Raw genomic sequence first — 20862 nt, 5'->3', positions numbered from 1 at the left:
CGACGGGTGGATTGAGAGCAGCCCTGAGGAGAAGGACTTGGGTGAGTTGGTTGATGAGAAGCTCAACATGACCTGACAATGTGCGCTCGCGGTCCAGAAAGCCAGCCGTATCCCGGGCTGCATCCGAAGCAGCATGACCAGCAGGTTGAGGGAGGGGATTCTCCCCCCGTACTCCGCTCTGGCAAGACCCCACCTGGAGTCCTGCGTCCAGCTCTGGGGTCCTCAGCACAGGACAGACACGGACCTGTTGGAGCGAGTCCAGAGGAGGGCCCCAAAGATGATCAGGGAGCTGGAGCACCTCTCCTATGAGGACAGGCTGAGAGAGTTGGGGTTGTTCAGCCTGGAGAAGAGAAGGCTCCGGGGAGACCTTCCTGCAGCCTTTCAATATATAAAGGGGGCTTATGAGAAAGAGAGAAAGACTTTTTACCAGGGCCTGTAGTGACAGGACAACAGGCAACAGTTTTAAACCAAAGGAGGGTAGGTTTAGACTGGACAAAGGAAGAATTTTTTTACAATGGGGGTGGTGAGACACTGGAACAGGTCGCCCAGAGAGGCCGTGGCTGCCCCATCCCTGGCAGTGTTCAAGGCCAGGCTGGATGGGGATCTGAGCAACCTGGTCTGGTGGAAGGTGTCCCTGCCCATGGAGATGGTCTTTAAGGTCCCTTCCAACCCAACCCATTCTAGGATTCTGTGATTATTTGTAAAAACACTGTACCAAAGTACAACACTAAGCCAATGACAGGAAGGCTTTGGAACATTTCTAATCTGCATATTATTAGAGGCCCCAGAAATGATTCTTTTATTGTTATTCCAGCAAATTTATGTAATGAGACATGTAGTTGTTATTATTGACTTGCTACTAATATAAAATATTTCCCCAAATCAGAGAAAAATTTTGATTTTGATTAAAAACCCCAAAGATACAAATCTTGCTGAAATCAGTGGCAGCGAAGGTATAGTACAGATTTGGTGTAAGCCAGCATTTTAATACTCTTTAAAACTAATTCTTTAAAGTATTACATCTTACTCACGTAACTCACTGAAGCAGGATTTGCTGTGAAGCATGTGATGGAAGAGCTGGCACAAAGACTGCTCCGCAGCAGGTAAATTCTGGCAGGTACACTCCACACGCAGCATCGTGCCCCAGTTGCTAATGTAGGCTGCTTTGCAATCAGCAGTTGCAGAACAGGGCATGTCACCCTTGATTAAAGTTTCAAGACAAGCTTCCTCATCGTAGCATTTTTTTGTCACGTGTCTCCAACACTTTGACCAAAAAATTGTGTATTTTTTCCTGGTGGAAAAAAAAAGAAGTATACAATGACAGTTTAAAAACTCACTTGTGATTTCGCAAAAAGACATTTAAGGATTATCATGAAAAGAGAGCGTATTCCCAAGGTACCACTTAAGCATTAAAAATCACAATATTCAGTGATAGGTGGCCTAAATGCTGCTGTGATTTGCACCTAATTATTTTGAATGAAATCTGCAAAATTGTAATTTAAGGAAAAGATTGGTTTTACTGAAAAAGTTTTTGAGAAAAAGCAACTGCACTTCTAATCAGCACCTGTGAAGATTTTCCCAGGGTCCAGCAGAAATCAGTGTGAATCTAACAGTCTCAGATCCTCAGAGAAGAAATGTGGATAGAGGAACTAGACCAGTCATCACAATAAAACCAAAACAGGTGCTGTTCTAGTGGATCAGTTTGTTGGGCGGTGTGAAGGAAGAATGAATATTCAACTTATTTTACATAAAATAATCTACATCCAATGCCAACCCCTACTCTCCCCAAATGCTAACAAAATGCAAAATGTCCGATGCTCAGGGAAAATTAGAAGTAATTCAGTTGACCTTAAAGATTAATTGATAGCAGAGATAAGTTATGAGAAGAATTAACTTGTTTCCCAGCTCAATAATCTCAAATTATTTCTGTTTATTTGCTCTTAGGATAGAATAAAATTGGCCTTTAATGCACTGTGTATGACAATAGCAAATATATAGTAAAAGTTAACTAAGAAATCTGTAGGTATTAATTAAAAACCAATTTATCACTTATATTAAATTTTAGGGGACGATAAAGGTAAACTGTTGTTGTATATTGTACATTAGTATATTAAAACATTATTTCCTTAATCATAAAATTAGGCTATAAATTTACTGTTGAGATATTGTGTAGCGTTAACAAGCAAGTCACATGGAAAAACATGAACTGTTACAATAGCAGCTAGGACATTATTGTAAATATTTTCATTACACAAGCAAAGGTTTCAAAGCAGATGCCACCTCTGTGCTAACAGAATTATTTTTATTCACCTCCTGATTTATAGATATGGCTAGCCATAATTTAGAGACTAATTTTGCCAATTATATCCACTTATTGTCAGTGCCAGGAAACATTAAAGTTCCCAACATAATGGGTAATTCAGCAAGTCCCCATTAAGATATTACATGTGTACACATGCACATGCACAGACATACACTTGTAGCCCAATTCTTCTTGACATAAAAAGGGTCAATTCCCACTGACGTCAATCTGAATAGCCTGCACAGAACTGAAAGCATCTCTTGGCCTCCTGGTTTGTTGACTGAACGTTAATTTGAGCACAGCTTTGAGGGAAAATTCAGTTCTAATCCACAAGGGAACTGGTGACTATGCTGAAAACTAAAGTGGGCCAATTGACCATGCACAAATGGTGGCAATTAAGTAGAACTACGAATATGGGCTAATCCTGTTGTGTGTTTTCTAAAATAAAGTCAGATCTTAAAACTGCACTATTCTTCATGAGTTTGGTGCTTTGTGCATGTTTCAGGGCAGCTTTTTTCAAGTATCAGTATGCTTGAGATGGAAAGAATAAGACAACAGTTTTCTGAACGGGCCAAGTTGGGTTTATGGCTGTTGGATACAAAGGGTCAGACTCTGCGGTGGAAGAGGCAATTACTTCAACCAAACAAACTTTGTCTGGTCTGCTGCACAATTTGTGCAAACTGCTAGAGGGCAAAGGTGCAGACTGGCAGGCGTTATCTGAAGAAAGTGGTAATGAAAATACACAACAGCATAGTTTGTCAGGCAGAAACAGTGTTAAGAGTCACGAAAGAGGCAGAAGCAAAGCCCACACTAGATTCTAGACCTTTCTGAAAATGAACCTTTTCAGTTTACTTGTGGAATTACTTGTGGAATTACCAGAGCTGATGCAGACATCTGTGAAGATGTCAAACACAAGTGATAACATACAATAGATACAGTGCAGAAAAAAATTTTGCTATAGGTGAGATATATGGTATATATATATATAAAAATTATTTGATCAAATCCTTATTCACAGGCACATTACTAGGCCAAGTCTTTCTTCTACTTACCTGCACAGTTCATTCTCTTCACACGTGTGGATTACATTCAGACATGATGGAGGTGGAACAGCAGTAACTGCACAGGGCTTGCCATGGAGAAGTTCTTTGGCTCTGTGGCAGGATTCATCAGCCTGGACACAATCACAAAACGTCATCATTTGGGCAACTTCAAAAGGCATGTTTTGATAGAAGAACCTTATGGCTGCTTGACATTCTTCCATGTTGCACTTCTTATTTACTGAACAAACCTTAAGGTACAGGGACAACTGTTTGTTACATACTTCATCTTCAACGCACTCCTTGTTCATCTCCAAACAGGTCCTGTTTGCTGTGTATGCTAAAAAGAATAACAGTTTTTAACATGAAATCACAAGCAAACCTTTCTCAACTGATGATAGGTAGTCATCCTGCCTGCAACATTCCCATTAAAAACAAGTTTGACTCCCCAAAACTCTGAGCTAGTTCTTCCAGCATTGCCTCTTTTAAGCCCACTGTGTGATCTTGATGCTTCTCCCTTCTACTGCTTGGCCCTCATAAGCAACCCTCCTGCAAGTTTCTGCTCCTGCCAGATAAATAAGGGAGAAGAAAGTGAAAACTGGCAAGATAGAAGTTTCTTCGTGGTATGTAACAGTTTCTGGAAGCTAGTGTCTCGTGGATACCTGAAAATGCTGAAATCTCCAGCATGCAGTCTTATGCTAGACTACACAGTAAGTAATGGAGAAGGGAATATAACTGGTATTTCTGTGCTTTTAAAGCTAGTTTATGTATTTCTAGCCTATGCTATAAACCTTCCAAAAAAATCTAGATAATTCTGACCCTAAAATGTTTATGGGATAAGATTTGCCTCTGTAAATTTAACAGGATCAGGATTGTTACCTAACATTTTTGGAATCGTATCTACCCAGTAGCTTAACTGAAAATACGTTGGATCTATTGACTCCCTACTCTTCAGTAATTTGAATGAAAAGTATTCATTTTAATTTTGAGGTACACTGTACACTATCTGAAAACAGAGCTAAAACCATTTATTAGGATTCATAAGTAAATTCAGACCTACCTTGTTTGGAGAGAGCAGATAAACTCCATTGTAATTTTGTTTCCATACTAATATGGTCTAGAAAAAAAAGATACAGGTACAGGCATAAGTGATAAACCAGGTTGTAGCTTAGTTTTTAAGTATTGGCTGTGTTGCTGGCATAGTGCCAATAGTAAAAAGAAACAAGAATAAAAAGCTTGACCAAATAGGACCTGTCAGTTTGTTAACAAACTCTAAAATCACTGTTGCATATATTCATAAGTTTGGGGGTGAAAGCACAGTTTATCAACGGCTGCTGATAACATTCTCTACATATATATCCTATGAGCTCAAGAAGAGTTTTTAGAGCTGCTCAGAGCAGTATGAAGTCAGATTTCTTGTGACTAAAAGAAAGCCAGAGGCCTTAATGTTTTCATCAGTGCACCTGGTTTTCGAGCTCAACTAACTGCTTGTCATGATCTAAAGTCAAGGCAGGAAGGCAATTCCTGTTATTACAAAATTATTGTTATTTGTCTTACATTGTTTCTACTTACAGTGTAATACTAAAAGGGACTGATTTGGATCGGGTTCTATCAAATTAACACATTGAAGGACAATAGTATTTGCAGTAAGGCTATCATTTTGATATCAGATCATTCATTTGAATGTAAATAAGCCTCTTAAAACTATCCTGTTTCCAACATTAAACAAGTTAAACAGCAAATGATTAAGGAAACCTTTCTCACAGAGTTGTGCACACTACTGTTATGTATGAAAGCATTCAGACTGCTGGAATACCACTAACCTGTGTCGGTGTCCTGATTTTTCTCATCATCAACATAATCATCATCATTACCATCATCATCATTTTCACTAGCTGCTGAAGCTTGGTTCTCTTGAGAGTATTGTAAACAAGGGTTGTTAAAGAGTCCCTTCCATATTTTAATGCATCTCATCTGAAGTGGATCTGAGCACTTGCACTCTCCCAGCACTGTTTTCTTCAGTTCTTTCCACGCTGACAAACACTCCTGGTTGACCAGTGGGAGCCGGCATTTTGCTGCATCTGCCTGGCATGCTCGCTGGAAACTCTTATACACTAAAAAGCAGTAAGGGTCTTCTCGACAGCGTTGTTTTGCAATACTGCAGTCGTTCTCTAACTCTTCTGGGTGTCTTTGGCCTTGGGGGTTTCTGTGTTGCCTAAAATTCACTTCAGTATCTGATCTTGAGGGAGTTTCCAAATATTCTGTGCAAATAGGTACAAACAGAGATATAAATCCAATAAAAGATGGAGCATCATCACTGTCCAGGTCAACACAAACTCAGGAAAAAGATAAGTGTCTTAATGCAATAAAATGAATGAAACAGCCTAGTTTCATTCTGAGTTTATGTAAATACATAATTTCAGAGTCTTGCAGGCTAATGAATCTTCCTCGTGCTTACTGTGTCCTGGTAGTTGTATAATACAGTCCACTTCAACAATTCAGCTGGTAACAGTAATATGGGAAACCCTCACTAAAATTACTGCATAAAAGGATTCATCTCACATATTTTTAACCACCTACAGATTAGACATATCATGGATTATAATCTTAATTCAACACATAATTTTTAAAGAGAGAATGGCAATTCCAGAAGATGGTTCATTCATTACCTAAAATGGTCACTTCAGTTAGACAGGGAGAATTACTCCTGAAAGTATCCACCAATATGATAAGCCATCATCTGTAGGTAAAACTGGTACTAGTGTAACTCCATCCAAATTTTTGCTATGCTGGTCAGAAATGTAATCTCAATCAGCAAAAAATATAAAATTGCTTCATTTTTTCTAGAAGCAAAAGTAACTGTTTCAATGACATTAACATCAGGTTTTAGATACCCACTCTTCTTGTTTGGGGCAAGGAGCAACAGATCAGGATGCTATTATTTCCTCTGCAATAAAGCCATATATTCTACTGCTATATGATGTACGCTGATTGATGCCAGCAGGGAGTGATGGATCAGTGCGAGGAATCAACCTTGCGGCTCACTTTCCAGACTCTCATTTGCTGGCTGATTCTACCTCTCTTATGTCAGCTTTGCGAATCATTACTCCAGGAGACATTGGGTCAGAAACTGCAAGCCTTTCCTGCACCAAGTAATTCTCAATTATAGAGGTAGGCTTTCTGAAGGGAAAAGAGTTCTTAGAATAATAAAAAATAAATTTCAAGGAGTTGGGTCCATTGATTACAATAGAATTTTTTTAAAAGGATGCATTTTATATATTATGTACAGCTTTATGACAGTAGTAACTGTGTTTCCCACATCCAGTAACCTCTCCTAGATGTAGTGAAGATGCTCCTGTAACACAATGTGACACAACTGCACAACTGTGCATCCCCATTCATGAGGTGGCTGGATGTGGTTCTCCATACGTAACATAGATCCAGTGGCACTCACTCCTTGGGCAACAGGTAGCCCTCAACACACATCGTATTTTCACTCTTGCTTTCCACTGGATTGAGCAAGAGCGTTAGAAAACATTTTAATTTCTCACATGCATTTTATTGGTTCTGTTTGTTTTAAAGCAGATATGGCATTGCTTTCATATGTATGTTGGAGTGTGAATATCATAGAAGAGACAAAACTAATGTTTTGGGGGAATTACCAGATTTGAGAAATATGCAAAGAAACTTGAGTCCAGTTAAAATGAGGGTTACAAAATTATATATTTCTTTTTGCTCTTCATAATTAAAACTTCATGTTTAGTTACCTTTATTAATACTGCACTGTTTCCCAAGCAAAGTTGTGATGCTACAGACATCATCTGTAGTGCAGACACAGTTTTTAAATTCTGGGTATTCATTAGCCAGGACCTGGATGATTCTATTGCATCCAATAGCATCTTCTGCCTTGCATTTATTACCTAGAACTGACCATTAAAATGATAATGTTGTTAATGTTTATGAACGCTTAAGGGGTATGATTACATAAAACAATTCAATTGAAGCACAAAAATAATATGTGTTGCCAAGAGAAGATGGTTTGAACTTAGTTTTCTCTGAAAACCTGTCATAATTTACAAATTTTAAATAATATTCAGAGTGATATAATAAAGTTGTGGGTACAATATTACCTAACTCCTTTTATTTGATCTGACCCATTGCCAGAATGTCTGTTCTCATTTCGAAACCTAAACCTCATCCCTTTTATTCTAGGGAGATGAGGCACAGAGACCAAACTAAAAAGCTGCAGAGGAGTCACAGAGCACATCCTGAACTGAGGCACTGAGATACTCATCTTGGCCCTGTGTAGAAATGAGATGCCTGGTACAGGGACAGGAATTCACAGTGCAGGCTAAGGCACTGCCACGTACCGTAGTAAGAGAGGGGACATGGGAGGGCAGGACCAGTCCCATGATAACGGTGATGCTAACCCCATGCTGAGAGATGGCAGCTCTGGTTCAGATCTCTCACGTGAGGATGGCATAAGCCTACAAACGCCTGGCCATTTGGATATGCCCTTGGGCTGCTACCCTATAGAACAACTTCACTGCCTAAGTTTGGCAATGACAACAAATTTAAAGTAGTCCAAGAATATTCTGATTTTTAATTTTTTTATAATAAAAATAAGGGACATGTTAACTTAAAAAAAAAAATGTGCAGAAGCCTTAGTTTGCCAGTCCAGTTTCAAGCCCGTTGCTTGCGTGTGTACTTGGACTCAATGACAGTCACACAGGCTGTCAGATCACATTTGCCTTGTATGCGTAGTAAAAATAAAGAGCATGTACTGGTTTGTGGTACAATGGTAAATCCATCAACCCTCTACTTTATGGACTAAAATGTTGTAAAGGTATGTCATTACTTATTACTGCTTAAGAAAGTTACAAGTTACATAAGAAGCAGTTAAATACCATTTAAGAAAGTTTTATTTTGTGAAAGCCATGGTCTACCTTGTCAAAATGGGTATGCAGTTCCCCAAACCAGCACATATTCCACATTTTCTCTCTTCACCTCGTAGATATTAAGTATCTCACAATATGTAAGATAGGGAGTACGTGCCTCACAAGATCCAGGCTGGTCGTGGGGCAGCACGAGGATAGATTTTAATCTACTGAGCACAAATGTTATTGTCTCTACCCTGTCAGGGGTGACGTCTGGCTTTCTGCCTTGCTGCTTTCCCATTGACTAGCACGGAGCAGCAGAGACTCCATGCTCTAGTAAAACTGCAAAGCTAGCAGCCTTGTGTTACCGCCACCACGGACAAGCTTTAATGTGATCAGTTTTAATGTCATTTATACGTTGTTGACACAAACAGCAGCGGAAGGCAGTCGAGGTGAAGGCCTGCAAGAGGAAGGAGTGCATTTTGCCCCTGCCTGGAGGAATGAATATCAGCAATTCCAGAGTGCACGTCCCCATCCTGCCACCCCCAAATCCTTTTTCAGTGTCTGCGTTGCCCTTTCTCCAGTTGCTGACTGAGGGGGGCCTGGAGATGTGTTAAAATGTGCACCGCTACGGGGGGACGTCGTAGTCCAGCAAGAGCTACAGGTCCCAGTCTCTGCTCCCACTTCACCTCTTGTACCAGCAGAGGAGGAGGTGATGGTGCCCGGGCTTGCCTGTATCTCTCCAGCCCCATCTCCAGCTTGCCTTCTGCATTTTTAGAAGTAGAGCATGACCCTGAACCTTAGCTCTCACATTTCTTTCTTTTTTCCAGTAGCCAAGGAGCTCAGGAGCTGGTCATAAAAATAGGGTGCAAAGTAAGTGGCGACATGGGAACTATGGAGACCCATGGAGGTGGGTGGGTGGATATTCTACTCTATATTTTATCAAGCAAGTAAGGGATTGTCCTGGTTTCAGCTGGGATAGTTAACTTTCTTTCTAGCAGCTGGTATAGCGTTAAGTTTTGGATTCAGTATGAGAAGAATGTTGATAACACACTGACGTTTTCAGTTGTTGCTAAGTAGTGTTTAGACTGAGTCAAGGATTTTTCACCTTCTCATGCCCAGCCAGCAGGAAGGCTGGAGGGGCACAAGGAGTTGGCACAGGACACAGCCAGGGCAGCTGACCCAAACTGGCCAAAGGGGTATTCCATACCATGTGACATCATGCCCAGTATATAAACTGGGGGGAGCTGGCCTGGGGGGATCACTGCTCGGGAACTAACTGGCCATTGGTCAGCAAGTGGTGAGCAACTGCGTTGTGCATCACTTGTTTTGTATATTCCAATCCTTTTATTATTATTGTAATTTTATTACTGTCATTATTATTATCATTATTAGTTTCTTCCTTTCTGTTCTATTAAACTGTTCTTATCTCAACGCACGAGTTTTACTTTTTTTCCCCAATTCTCTCCCCCATCCCACTGGGTGGGTGGAAGAGAGCGAGCAGCTGCGTGGTGCTTAGTTGGTGGCTGGGATTAAACCACAACAGGGATAATAAAAGAATTTCAGCAGGCAATTTCAGGAGGACAAACTCCAGGGATAGAAAAAGAACAACAAAGATCAAGAGGGGCTTGTGTAAAAATCAGCTAATTTACAAAATTTATGACTGTTTTCTTCAAGGTCCTGAGGACACTTCAAGGGTGGAGGTGAGTAGAGGCAGGAGAATAAGAAACACAATTCCTGGTATATTTTATGCTGCACCCCAGCCTCACTTAGCTCATCTGTCTTCATGACACTAACAAATTGTTGTTAGGAGTCAGGTACAGGGGCTGTGTTCATAGTGGCCCTGTGTGCTGCGAACTCACTGTGCTGAATCACAGCAGCTGACAACCAGGGGGTGAGAGGCAGGTTGTTCTATACAAAGGGCATAGACAGAGTTGGGAAGCACATCAGATTTATGGGGTTCCCTTGCCTGACCCCTTGAAAGCTGTGTAGAAATAACCTATTATCAGTATTGGTCTGTTTGTACACTGTGTTGATTCAGCTGTGATGAACAGTAGAAAATACTTTATTGCTGGTTTTCAATTATTGTTGCTTTACCATTGATTAGTTCTAGGAAATATATTTTACCTTATGCATATTCTTCCAAGACATTTACAAAAAAATGCTCTCTGACCTAATGCTTGGCAGCCATTATTCATAATTTGATTTATTTATATGTACATAATTTATGTACGTGGGACCACAGGTAGAAGCATGACAGAGTAGAAGCTGACACTTCCATGGTGATAATCTGTTCTTGCACAGTCAGCTCTTCAGCCATCAGTGGGAATTGCATCAGAGGACTGCAGAGGAAAGTACTGGTTTTCCCCTCTAGCACTGGTGACACCACATGTGGAGTGCTGTGTCCAGTACTGGGCTCCTGAGGACAAGAGGGACATGGGCATACTGGACTGGCTCCTGCAGAGTGCCACAGCTGTGATTAATGGACTGAAGCATCTGTCCTACAAGGAGGCTGAGAGAGCTGGGATTGCTCAGCTTGGAGGACAGAAGGCTCAGGGGCGCACCAATAAACATATCCGTCTGTATAAATATCTGCTGAGAGGGGAGTGAATAAGGCAGGGACAGACTCCTCAATGACAGGACAAGAGGTACAAACTGAAGTACAAGAAATTCCATGTAAAGGTCAGGAAAAACTTTTTTAATATGACAGTGGTCTAATGGCAGAAGAGAAGAGCAAGTGGAAGAAGGACTGGACTCGGACGACTATAAACTGAGACTCTGAAAATGCTGCTGTAGTACTAAGGGAGCAGTGATGGACAGTTTGACAGAGAAAGGAGTGACTTATGCAGTCATCTGGAGAGTGTACCCAGACCTGCTCTGAAGAGCAAAAGATGGAGGTCTTGATAATGCACAGATTTAACTTGGAGGTTACAGCCTGAGGGACTGAGTCATTGAGCTCATACCGCAGTGTAGGAGCGTAATTATCATTTGTAGTTAGGTTTTTCATAGAGAAACTAGCAAAAGGAGTATTTGCCTCATTGCCTATTGACTCCAACACATTCATGCTCAGCACTGAAGGGCCTTTTCCATTCCTACAGCTCATCCATGAAGTTTTCAGTCTTGCACATGTAGAGTACTCTTGACATACAGTATAATGTTATTCTTACTAATAATGCTGGTAGATTTTCTGTCACTGTTTCTGTGGGCTCTCTGGGAGGTACCATCAGCTGTCTGACTATGGGTTTACAGCCTCTGGGGTTGTGGCACCTAATAAGCACATTTAGAATGATTTGTCCTAGACCCAACACAATATCTGAGTGCTCTGCAATGTTGGAGAGTCCTTGCCAAAGGCTATTATCCTAAGGAAATCTACAGATGCAAAATGAAACAAGAAGAATTTATTTTCAGAAGGTTTCTCTAACCCAGTTACAAATACCATTAATATCAATGAATAAGCACATAGGACAATAAGCGAGGGAAATGGCATATTATGGGACAATGCAGTAAATCCAAAGGGGAGACCACAAAAGTCATCATGCTGGCCCACTTTGTCTGGTTGCAGGGTATGAAGAAGAATAGGCTACAGTATAAATCCTGATCTTTATGTCAAGTAGTCTTGGTGCTAATGCCTTTGTGAATGATGTGAGAGAAGCAAATTCAACTTCTGATTTGGGGAGGAGGTTTGGTTCTACAGAGCTCATCTTTAGGTCACTGTCTTGAGCCTGAAAGTACTGCATATTCCAATGCTTTTTTTCAAACATCAGCCATATCTTTTGAAACTGTTCCACTTCACATAAAATATTTAAAAACTTGATAGAACATGAGCTGAAACCCCGTTCCTTTGGGGACTGTTGTAACCATTAGGTTATCATTTATTTTTCATTTACTCTGTCTGTTCTTCAAAGTATTCAGCCATTCTATGGAAAGCAGATATGTATCTGGAACAGGACACACTAAGAAGGACCCCTCAGAGAATTTTCTGTTCTAATTATTTTGAATACTGCCTTGTGACTTGGGACACTTGGGTTCAAATCTCTGCAGAAAAATCAGACAGACAGAAGCATTCAGGTAGCTCACACTGCAGGTGAATGTTCTAGCAAGGGGCTATTGACCATGAAGTCAGGCAGCATCTTCTGCTGACCAGCTTCTCACACAGACCAAACGTGAGACTGGGTCCTGATGTCAAGACAGGCAGAGGGATATTCATTTTACCAACTCTACTGCAGCTGAGGCTCAGAACAGATTATGGCATCAGGATGTGGCTGGTTTTGTTCAAATATAGTCAATATAAGGAGAAGGGAGGTTTCTGTGGAGATATATATATACCTCTGATTCCCAGTGACGGAGAACCTGCCTTACGGAATTAATTTACTAGAAGTGGCAGTTATGTACTTAAATAACCTTGGCTGCATTTATGAACAGGATCAAGGCATGTGCTAGGCTAATAGCAAGTGACTGCATCTGTACTGCTGCATTTCTGCATGGTAGCTGGTCTGGACTGTGAAGTCAGCGCTGGCCTGGAGTCACTCCCAAAAAGCAGTTTTGTGGGGCCACCATGGGGGTAAGACAGTTTAATTGTATGGATGCATGCTGCCCCATGACAGTTGAACTTGGGGCCAGAAAATAGTCCCTGGCCCATTTTATTTGCTAGTACTGATGTAGCCTTGGCAAATCAAGGCCCTTGACGTTTATCAGTCAACAAAGGTGTCATTACTAGCTTGGTCTAATGACACTACCACACTGTACTGCTTCTCTTCTTCTCCTTCCATATTCACAGCACCTGGCAAGTGAACACTCATCATTTAACAGCAAGGTCTTGGAGGGATTTAAAGAAAGAGACAGATAGTGACTGATACCCAAGATTTGTTCAAGAAGATAATAGGCCTTCAGAGAAAGGAATATTTTCACCTGAACGACAACAGAGATTAGTATGAGTTTCAGGTCAAAATTATAATACCTGGTCTTCCCCCACTTAAAACATACTTTACTTGGAAATGGTGCACCAAGGATTTTAAGTGCAATGAAAAGAGACAGAGACTGATTTTTCTGCTTTCATTTATGTGAGAATCTGTTTAACAATTCAAGGAGGCTTAGTCACATCGTAACCTACACTTTATCGAACCATCACTCCCTGCAAGTGAATCACTCTGACATGTTGGTACCTGTCATGGTTTAACCCCAGCCAGCAACTAAGCCCTATGCAGCCACTCACTCACTTCCCCCCCCACCCAGTGGGATGAGGGAGAAAATAAAAAAATAAAAAAAAGTAAAACTCATGGCTTGAGGTAAGGACAGTTTAATAGAACAGAAAGGAAGACGCTAATAATGATAATGATAACAATAAAAAAATTACAATAGTAATAATAAAAGGATTGGAATATACAAGTGATGCACAATGCAGTTGCTCACCACCCACTGACCAATGCCCAGTTAGTTCCTGAGCGGCGATTCCCCCCCCCCCCCAAATTATATACTGGACATGACGTCCCATGGTCTGGAATAACCCTTTGGCCACTTGGGGTCAGCTGCCCTGGCTGTGTCCCCTCCCAACTCCTTGTGCCCCTCCAGCTTTCTCGCTGGCTGGGCATGAGAAGCTGAAAAATCCTTGAGTTAGTTTAAACACTACTTAGCAACAACTGAAAACATCAGTGTGTTATCAACATTCTTCTCATACTGAATCCAAAACATAACACTATACCAGCTGCTAGAAAGAAAATTAACTATCCCAGCTGAAACCAGGACAGTACTATTCACTGACTAAATACAATGTGCCTCTCTACAACACAGCTGTCTTTGAGGCATGCTTTATTTGATTTGTTTCTTATTCTAATACAATATTTGGAAATTACTCTAAGTAACTACTACATTGGTTTGGGTATCGTGCAAGATCTTAGAATGGTTTGGGTTGGAAGGGACCTTAAAGATCATCCAGTTCCAACCCCGCTGCCATGGGCAGGGACACCTTCCACCAGACCAGGTTGCTCCAAGCCCCATCCAACCTGGCCTTGAACACTGCCAGGGAGGGCACAGATCAACTCCTTTGAATTGTGAAAACAAGGTTGGAACTTTTTTTTCCAGCTGCATGCTGGCTTTAACAGGATCCCACAAGAGCATGATTTCTGCTGAATTTAGACTTCTTGAGTTGGTTCAGGCTCTGACTTTGTTCATAGCCCAGAAATTTCTTTTATCATGTTATTGAAGAGACAGTGTGACTATTACTGAAAATAGTATTGGCCCTTGCCAAGGATTTCAGAAGTTGACTGTGTTTTGCCATCATTTTCTCTTTGAAATCTCGCTGACTTCATTCATTTACCACAGCAATGTTATGATAAACTCTGAATATGCAACCATTCAGCAATTCAAAAGAAAGCTGTGTACACCATAAAGAATTACCTGAAATATTACAGACATCTTCAACAACATTCCAGATGCTCTCACATCCATTTGCAGCATTTATACATTGCTCCCTCAACTGCAGGCAGTCAGTAGTCTCGGCACTATATATACTTGTGAAGTACATGAAAAACACTGTAAAAACAGAATATAATGACTATTTAATACAATAGATATTGTACTGACCTTTTAATTTACACTTAGATTATAACAATATAATATACTGTAGTTTATCTATAGATTCAAATTTTCTACCAAGTTACTTTTTAACAGAATAAAACTTTTCCTGAGTTTCACAACTGGAAAATTAAATTTAAAATTTCAAAGTTGCCGTGTGGCATATTTTGTATTGTTTTTACCCCAGTACTGTAACATCAACCATAGCTATACATCGGTCTATAGATACATGGAAGTGACTGCAGTTCTGAGATCCATAATAAATTATAGAAAGGAAGACAGTATAAAATTCAGAGGAAACAGCATTTTACTTGGACTGCAATTTCATCAAGCTTCAGACTACACAGGAATTCCTATAAACAGACCATGTGAAAGAGATTTGACAGCTACACACCTGTTAGATAATAAATGAGATTTTCTTTCATAATACAGTATTCTTCACCCTCTTTGTTTTTACTTCACAGGTGCATCATTTCTTGAAAGCAACCCCCACATTTATGTCTTTGCTTCCCTGAGTGCACTGAACCTAAAAGCCAATTTAATTGCACTAAAAAGTTCTGAAACTGAAGACTGATATGGAGGTTTCAAGGTAAAGAATTTTAAATCAGCACCACCTCTGGCTTATCAGTAGAAAATTAAATTACCTTGCTAAGAAAAGCCAAATCAGCTGGGGTTTAGCTCTTTCATCAACACTCCCATGGTAACACAACCTCTAATTTGTAATCATGTGTCTTAATTTTCTATAAAATTAAGTTTCAGACACTGATTTCAGGCCTTATCAAACTAGCTGCTGAACACCTGATGGAAGTGTTTTCCTTAGGTATTGAAGGACATGGCATCTCCCAGACCAAGTCTCCTTTTTTTCCTTATGTTCAGGTAAGTTCATATGGAATTTGAGGAGTCTCCAGCACTGTTTAATTCCTTAAACATCATCTGCAAGAGGTATGAAATATTCCTTCAGGACTTGTCCAGACCTCATCCAGAGAAATGAAACATTTCCAATGGTACATTTGGGAAATAAGAAAATAAATATCAAATACCACTCTTAATAATCTTAAAGAGCCACTACTGTTTAGAGGTGATGCCATCCCTTCTGAAAATGATGCTTACTTGGGATATAACAGTGCCGCTGTAGGGAACACTTTCTGGAGATGTGTTGTTAAAGATTAAGCAACATTTAATACTTTATAACTGACAGGTGTAATAGCATTTGGTGTGCCTCAGAGACACAAAAGAGGCCCCACGAGCTTGCCATAGCTGGTACTAATCCTTCCCCAGTTGTGCTTATTCCTGCCAGTTCTCTGATCTATGCAGGGTTGGTTGAGAGATCCGTGATTTCCAGCCTGAAACACTCTTTTAGGCTGCTTCTGTCAGTCAGCCTGGGAGACTGATCGATAGAAATGGCTCCTGCTACTTGACATTGAGGAATGTGCAGCTGGCCCATCCAAAGAGACAATTTTGGCTCATTATGATAACATGTTATTCCTGGGACTGTCTCCAAAAGTTGTCTGTAATTGTGAAATTACTCACTATTTATTCAGATGACAGAGAAAAAAATGTTGCCAAATACCTTACAGGTGAAAATGACTCTCTGTATAAGACAATACAGAATTACAAACCCAGGAACTTTTTAAGAAAGGGTATTTTGCTGGATGACCATTTAGCTATTTTGTAGGTACTAACACGACAGAAGATTTATGCATGTGATTAGAATCCGCAGAACAAAGACTGTGCTGTGTCCCTCCTGTTAAGACTGCTTTTCAGAACCACTGGCTGAAAATGAATAGTCAAAGTAGGACTGATTGAGCAGCCAATTAGCAGCTCCTGCTCCTTTGTTAAGATTATTTCAGAGTGTGTTTATTTTGAACCCACCTGGAAACTGTGCCCCCCCAAAAGGAGGAGATGCTTTTGCAAAATAAACTAAGTCAAGGATTTTTCAGCTTCTCATGCCCAGCCAGCAGGAAGGCTGGAGGGGCACAAGAAGTTGGCACAGGACGCAGCCAAATAATATTATTTGCAAAATAAAGAGCCGAGTGGCATAATATTTGATTGAAGCTAATTCAGTCTAAGAAAGGGCTTCTCCAGATCTAATGGCATATTATGGATGGGTCTTTTGTTTCGTCAGCAGTACACAGGGGGCATACCATGGCAAGCCTACATGAAACAAACTGGCCTATGATTTCAGAATCCGTTCCATTGTAGCTTATACAATTGCTTAAATAAACAGTTATTACTTCAGTCATTCACTTCAGTTATTTACTCTAGTGTTTGGAGTACTCAGTGACTGTTTTCTATTTAGAAGAGTTCAGGGCATCTAAGAGTTGGTTTGTAGCTAAAACTTTTAGAGGGATCCATTTTGATATGAGGATACATGAATTTAGATTTCTACAGGTGTCTGTATTTTTGTACAGGTGTCTATTGATTCATTCGGTAGGTGTAACATTCCCTGTCCTGAAGAATTTGTTGTCTAATGTGAAAAGGGGGGGGAAAAGGATGTTTTAGCACCTTAATTCTGCAGATTGGGAACTGAGGAACAGAGGAACTACAGTGTCTCCCCCAAGACTGCAGAGTTATCGTCTGGCAGATAATAATGAATAATGGGAAACCAAGCTGTGTTTTCTATCCAACTGCAAGAGCAGCAAGATAGCTAGCTCCAAAGGAGAAAAGCAAACTGTAGTTGCATATAGTTGAAAAGTGATAAAAGACAACTTTATTCTAACAAAACCCTGGGCAGAACTGCCTACAGAATGTTTCTAACAGTGAAACATGAGTTCAGAGCAATGGGACATTAAAGAGAACAAGCACAAATACAATATGCAGAGAGGGGAAAAGGGGAATCAAAGAGATGATTAAAATATTCTTGTCTCAGTGTATTCTCTTCTACCAATTCCTCCTGGACCAACTTTGTTGCTGTGTCGATTTTCCCTTTTTTCTCCATCCAGACCCAAAGGGAAATGTCAACAGCCCGCTGCATAGCGCTGCCGGCACGAGACGCTTTGCCACTCGGCAAACAGGTGGCTGTTTACCTGTGCACGGCATCCCATTTGGGGGTCTCCTCGCCAGTTCAGCGCCTTCACCAGTGCCTCCCCCCTCCCCACTTCAAACACGTTACCCGGAGCCGGGCTGACGGCGTCTGCCCCCCAGCCAAGCCCCCATCTACGAGGCCTCCCGGGAGAAGAAGCAGCGCGGGAAGGGAACCGCAAAGGGCAAACCCGCGGAGGGGAAGTGGGGTGGGGGGGAGAAGCGAGGGTCCCGGCTCGGCTGGGGGCTTCGTCCCTTCCCCACCTCGCCCCGGCACTTACCCAGGCAGAGGAGCGCGGCCATGGCCGGGCCGCGGGCGGCCGCAGCTGCCGGTACCGGCGCGACCCCGCCCTTTCAGCACCCACCGCGGGGGACAGCGCCCCGCCCGGCCCCGCCCACGGCGAGGGTGGGGCCGGGGGGGCGGGGCCGGGGAGGAGAGCGGCCGCTCACCGGTCTGCTTGTGCCGCGATCGCTCAGGTCCCACCGTCTACCGCAAAGCGCTCGTCAAACGCATTTTAAGAAGTGAATTCGTTCGTTTTCGTCTCGGGGGGGGAGGAGGGTGATGACCTGGTAGGGGGAGTGTCGTGGTTTAACCCCAGCCAGCAACTCAGCACCATGCAGCCGCTCACTCAATCCCCCCCTGTCCAGTGGGATGGGGGAGAAAATCGGGAAAAAGAGGTAAAACTCGTGGGTTGAGATAAGAATGGTTTAATAGAACAGAAAAGAAGAAACTAATAATGATAATGATAACACTAATAAAATGACAACAGCAATAATGAAAGGATTGGAATGTACAAATGATGCGCAGGGCAGTTGTTCACCACCCGCCGACTGACACCCAGTTAGTCCCCGAGTGGCGATTCCCTGCCCCCACTTCCCAGTTCCTATACTAGATGGGAGTACCCATGGTATGGAATAACCCGTTGGCCAGTTTGGGTCAGGTGCCCTGGCTGTGTCCTGTGGCAACTTCTTGTGCCCCTCCAGCTTTCTCACTGGCTGGGCATGAGAAGCTGAAAAATCCTTGACTGTAGACTAAACACTACTTAGCAACAATTGAAAACATCAGTGTTATCAACATTCTTCTCATACTGAACTCAAAACATAGCACTGTACCAGCTACTAGGAAGACAGTTAACTCTATCCCAGCTGAAACCAGGACAGGGAGAGAGGAGCTGTGCAGGACACTGGACTCCAGACCAGCGGAACAAATAACTGGTCTATAGTCTAGACCCGTGCCAGACTATGGGTCTGACTTCAGGAGTTTCACTAAAATGTGTCAAAAAGCTGTTCGCCATGCAAAAGTCAGCAGCTGAGTTGGGTACTTGATAAAAAATAAATCAACCGTAAAGCATACAATCATACACCTGCTGGCTGCACCAGATGCTCTCTGCTTCTGCACTGGAGGGAGGAGAAAACAACAGATCCCTATTGATTTCTCCATGCTACCCATGAGTCTTGTTTTCACAAAGTGCTTCTCCCATACAGAATGTTTTTAACTGGATCGAGTCCTTGAATGCTTAAACCAAAAAGATATCATAACATTTCCAGCATAGCTAGCAGAGAGAGAGATATAAAATGGGTGAAATACTGACTCTATTGGCAAAGCAAAACTTCAGCCAAGTCCAGATTTTCCTTGAGTTTTTTGTTGTTGTTGTTGTTTACTTCAGGAAAATTCAGCCTTGCATATAATTTCTAATTTTTTTTTCTTACTCAGATTTCAACTTAGTTAACTTACTACATTCTTTATTTAAAGTCCTAACACCAACATTGCTAAATACTTGTCTTTTTTTTTTTTTTTTTTTTTAGAAAGTGTATTCAACAAAATAAAATAAAATAATATTTCATCCAATATATCCAACAGCCAGAGAAAAACCTTATTGTCAGGTAAAAGGAATAGCCTGAGAGATGAATATAACTTTAGCTGTGAGATAAATTTTAGATTGGAAGGCTAAATTTGTCTGGGCCTTAATCCGTTGTAACATGCAGCAGTAGGTTGCAATGCCTCTTAGAGCAAGGGCTGAGTTAAGCTAATGTTTAGTGCACTCTCCTTCCTATAAAGCACTCTCCAGGTTAATGACATGCATCACTTTTGCTTATATCAAAGAATGAGATGGTGGCCTCTATGCGGTCAAGAAGAAAAGGAAAAAAATTGTCTTTTTGGAGGTAAAGATGGGGGAGAAATTACCTTGCAGTCATTGTGACTGCAGGGCACAAGCTTTTCACTACTGGACAACAGGAAAGGAGCGGGATGTCAGGATATCAGACCTCCAGACTGTGAAATACATTGAGAGACAAAGTACAAGAGTGATGGTGGCACAACAATTTATGTATGCAGCAACAAAGACGTTGTGATTTAACCTCCATGTCTAATGATGCTATGACCAAGCAGAAACAATGGAATGATAACTCCATTTCTATGCTCCTGAGTTGCTAGTGGAAATAGTAGAATACCAAAGCAGCTAGAGGTAACAGAACCCAATGAAAGCTCAGCTTTCAGTTCATTTTCAATATTTATAGACTGGATAAGAAATGCTCATTCCTCACCTGACCTTTTTTTGATGGATAAGAAGCCCAGAAGCTTCTTTAAGATGCTTTCATTTCTATCACATGCAAAAGGCATTAAATTCCATATTGCTCTTAAAATCTTACCCTGTCTTCTCACAGCCATTTCTATCTCCATTAATATCCACTGCTCGCTATTGGGTTTGTCTTTACTGAAAACTGCCAGTGATTATTTTCATTCAAAAATAAATCCAGCTGGATAATCTTTTGAGTGTAACCAAATATATGGATCTTTCTGCAGTAAAAGGTCCTAGAACTGTCAAAACCCCCTTCACTACTTTACCCAGATAGATGACATATTTTTAAATGCCTATGAAGTTTTTCTGATGAAATGGTGCCTGAAAACATATCTGAGCTAAAGATGAAAATGTCTAGGTATTTCTCAAATTTTTTAAAATTAAAGAAATAAATACATATGAATATTTGCATCAAAAATATTTATTTCAAAAACCCATAAATTTTTGAATGAAATTTTTTTCATCAAAATAAC

The 20862-nt window shown here is 41.1% G+C and overlaps 1 protein-coding gene across 1 annotated transcript in view; it reads right to left on the bottom strand.

Annotated features, from left to right (window-relative positions):
• GFRAL (GDNF family receptor alpha like) overlaps positions 1-18113 on the bottom strand; it is a 29269-nt gene extending 11156 nt beyond the window's left edge. The window contains exons 1-7 of the mRNA XM_075049883.1: positions 18092-18113; positions 14613-14747; positions 7110-7268; positions 5166-5603; positions 4403-4459; positions 3355-3682; positions 1032-1291 (exon numbers count right to left, since the gene is read on the bottom strand). Coding sequence (XP_074905984.1) covers positions 1032-1291; positions 3355-3682; positions 4403-4459; positions 5166-5603; positions 7110-7268; positions 14613-14747; positions 18092-18113 — 1399 coding nt within the window. The remainder of the gene's footprint in view (positions 1-1031; positions 1292-3354; positions 3683-4402; positions 4460-5165; positions 5604-7109; positions 7269-14612; positions 14748-18091) is intronic.
• Positions 18114-20862: the final 2749 nt, after the last annotated feature.

Source organism: Buteo buteo, chromosome 17 (genome assembly GCF_964188355.1).
Source record: "Buteo buteo chromosome 17, bButBut1.hap1.1, whole genome shotgun sequence".
Taxonomy (NCBI): Eukaryota; Metazoa; Chordata; class Aves; order Accipitriformes; family Accipitridae; genus Buteo; species Buteo buteo.
The sequence above is the reverse complement of the archived record's forward strand: the minus strand, read 5'-3'. Positions and strand labels throughout refer to the sequence as shown.